A 2,644-nucleotide genomic window follows, 5' to 3' on the forward strand; every position below is an offset into this window, starting at 1 on the left:
ATGTTTAACCCTTACAGGTCCTCAGCTCAAAGCTCAAGCACCGCCCCAAACCTCCCAATCACCTCAAATAACCCAATTACTCCATCAACGGATTCAATCCCTATTAGGTTCCCCGTGTCACCTGTTCTTGGTGCATGCCTCAGCTTCCATACCGTTCAGTCTGGTGATTCCTGCAAGTACTCATGTACTTCTTGCGACAAGGTCTTCTCCACCACTCAGGCCCTCGGAGGCCACCAGAACGCTCACCGCAAGGAGCGGAATGCGTTGTTTGCTCGCGAGCAGCAGCGCTCTGCCGAAGAAAATGACAGGGACAGAGATGTCGTTTTGTCTCCAGACCCTGTAAGATGGGCATACCCAGCTGGTTATTATTACGTTGATGCTGAAATCATGACCACCACCACAACCTCCGCCGTCAACACCAACAACAAGATGTGTGAATATGAGTTCTTCCATTTCATGGGAATGGCGGGGGATTGTAATCCAAAACAGGCTGGGTTCGGGTTTGGATCGTCATCCAGTGGCGGTCATGGTGGTGCTTCTGGGTCTGGAACCAAGCGGCCTCCTGAAGGCGATGGTGATGGGGCTGACCAGAAGAAGAAGGCTAAGTACTATGAGGAGGATGATGATTTGAAGGTAGTGATGCCTAGTATGAACCTGAGCTTGGCAACAAGATGTGGTGGTGATGATCTGATTGATGAGATTGAGGGTTCTGATTCTGATTTAGAGTGGGAGGATGGGGAGTACATCTACTTTAATCAAGGTGGTGGTGCAAGTACTTCCAAGACTGAAGAGCTGGACTTAAGTCTCAAACTCTAATAAGTCAATATTAGACTAGTGTTTGTCTCTCTCTTTCCTCACATGATAAATATGTATCCATCTATGCTTTACTTCATCTAGATAATCTAATTTTTTTTTCAAAAAAATAAAAGAGTTAGGGAGCTGGTATCGGCACTCCAAAATTGATTTCCTCGACATCAGATCTATGTACACACTCTGCTTAATTATAAAGAGTGTAGCAAGGGAGGTTATTTTTGAAGTGTGACTAATAATTCCCTAAAAAGAGTTTAATGTATGTTAGGGCAGGTAGTGAGGGAGAGAGAAGAGTAGTAGCTTTAGCTTTGTTTGTTGTCGCCAGTGATGCTTACCGATGATGTATTAGGAGAGTTGATCTCATGGAGTATATGTTAAAGTAGCCTTCTTCTTGTTTGTAACTGCTGTTTTCATGTTATTGATGTGCGTGTGCTGTTTTCATCTTATGTAAGTTCATTAATAGGCAGGCTGGATGCAGTTCTTCTTACTGGCAATCAATTAGCAACGGTAGCTAGAAGAGTCTTGGACTTTTCTTTTTCTTTTTCTTTTTGTTAACTCCGCCGAGCAACCGAGCAAAAGAGATGCATGGCATTGGCAACCCTTTCTGTGCTGGCTGTCTATTATTTTGCCAAGTCAGAGTTTGTCGTTTGGTCTATTAGATCTAAGTGGAATGTTCTTCTCTCTGTTGGGGCTTTTTTATTCCAGCAGCCTGACGAATGGGCTTGGGCTGCCGTAAGAAGAGAAGTGAGCAAAATTCCCCAAGTGCCTGGGTTCGACACCAAGCGCCTGGAAGAGTGTTTTTCGCAGAGTCTGATGAAACTGTTACGAAAACACTCTCAGGCTTCCTTCACTAATAGCCCAAACAAACTTGACCAGTTTTGCAGAAGAGCTTGGCTTGAAGAGCATGTGGCATGGGAGCTAGGCTTTCACAGGTTTAGCAATTTTGAGAGAGAGAGATGAATTTTCCTATAGAGGATGGAGGTTTAGAGCAGGCAAAGGAAGATTTGGCTGATTTCCTTCCCAATGGAGGAAGAAAAACGAATAGAGGAGGAGATGGGGTGGCTTGAGTAGATTTTCCAGCTGCTTGACAATGCTTGGTCGAGCTCTGGAAATGGGTTGGTTTCCTGGGTAGCAGAAGTCCTCCCTTTTATAGCCACTAAGGGTTCTAATTCCGTCATACTTCCCTCCCTCTTTCCATTGTTTTCCCCCACTTCGTCTTCTTTGATGAATCCCGTCCGCCCAAGACACATGGGTAAGGAACCCATTTGTGGTTCCAAGGTCTCGGTTTTGCTGGCCCTTCATCATAGAGGTGAAGAGCCGCTTGCTTTTCTCTCGATCTTTCCTATGCAAGCTGCCAAAACAATGGGAGGGAAAGGAGCTACGTTTTACCCAACGGGTAAACCTCTTGCTTGTGTGGATTTCCTCTGGTTTTTGAGATGGTTGCTGTTGACTTTCTTGGATAAGGACAAAACGTGCTTGGCCAGATATTTTACAGAGAGTTTGGGCTGGGCTTTTCTTTCCTAGGCTTTGAATTGGTGATATGTCATTCTGGGTCAGTCTGCTGGGCTTTTCGTCAAGCTGCCGGAAACAGCTTGCCTATTGCACTTTAACAGCACATTTAGGCCTTCTAATTGTCCTAGCCTTCTCTAACAGGCTTTGCACTTTTCTTCTAAGGTATTGGGTCATGCTCTCTCTTCTCTTATGCTAACCCATGTATTTCGGGCCGAAGAAATAGGCTTGAGTTTTGGGCCCCCCAAGTGACCCGAAACTACCATTTCCTTGGCTCGTCAATGGGTCCTATGAAAGCCCGTTGCCATCCATACCACAACCCGTT

General features: G+C 45.4%; 1 protein-coding gene across 1 annotated transcript; it reads left to right on the forward strand.

Moving 5' to 3' along the window:
* Nucleotides 1-816, forward strand: LOC18769515. The gene has a single exon (XM_007203438.1). The coding sequence runs from the start codon at nucleotides 1-3 to the stop codon at nucleotides 814-816; it is 816 nt and encodes a 271-aa protein (XP_007203500.1).

This window comes from Prunus persica, chromosome G7 (genome assembly GCF_000346465.2).
Source record: "Prunus persica cultivar Lovell chromosome G7, Prunus_persica_NCBIv2, whole genome shotgun sequence".
Classification (NCBI taxonomy): domain Eukaryota; kingdom Viridiplantae; phylum Streptophyta; class Magnoliopsida; order Rosales; family Rosaceae; genus Prunus; species Prunus persica.

Bases quoted from the DNA above. Each gene is read 5' to 3' on its own strand.
- LOC18769515 (XM_007203438.1), top strand. From the start codon at position 1: ATGTTTAACCCTTACAGGTCCTCAGCTCAAAGCTCAAGCACCGCCCCA.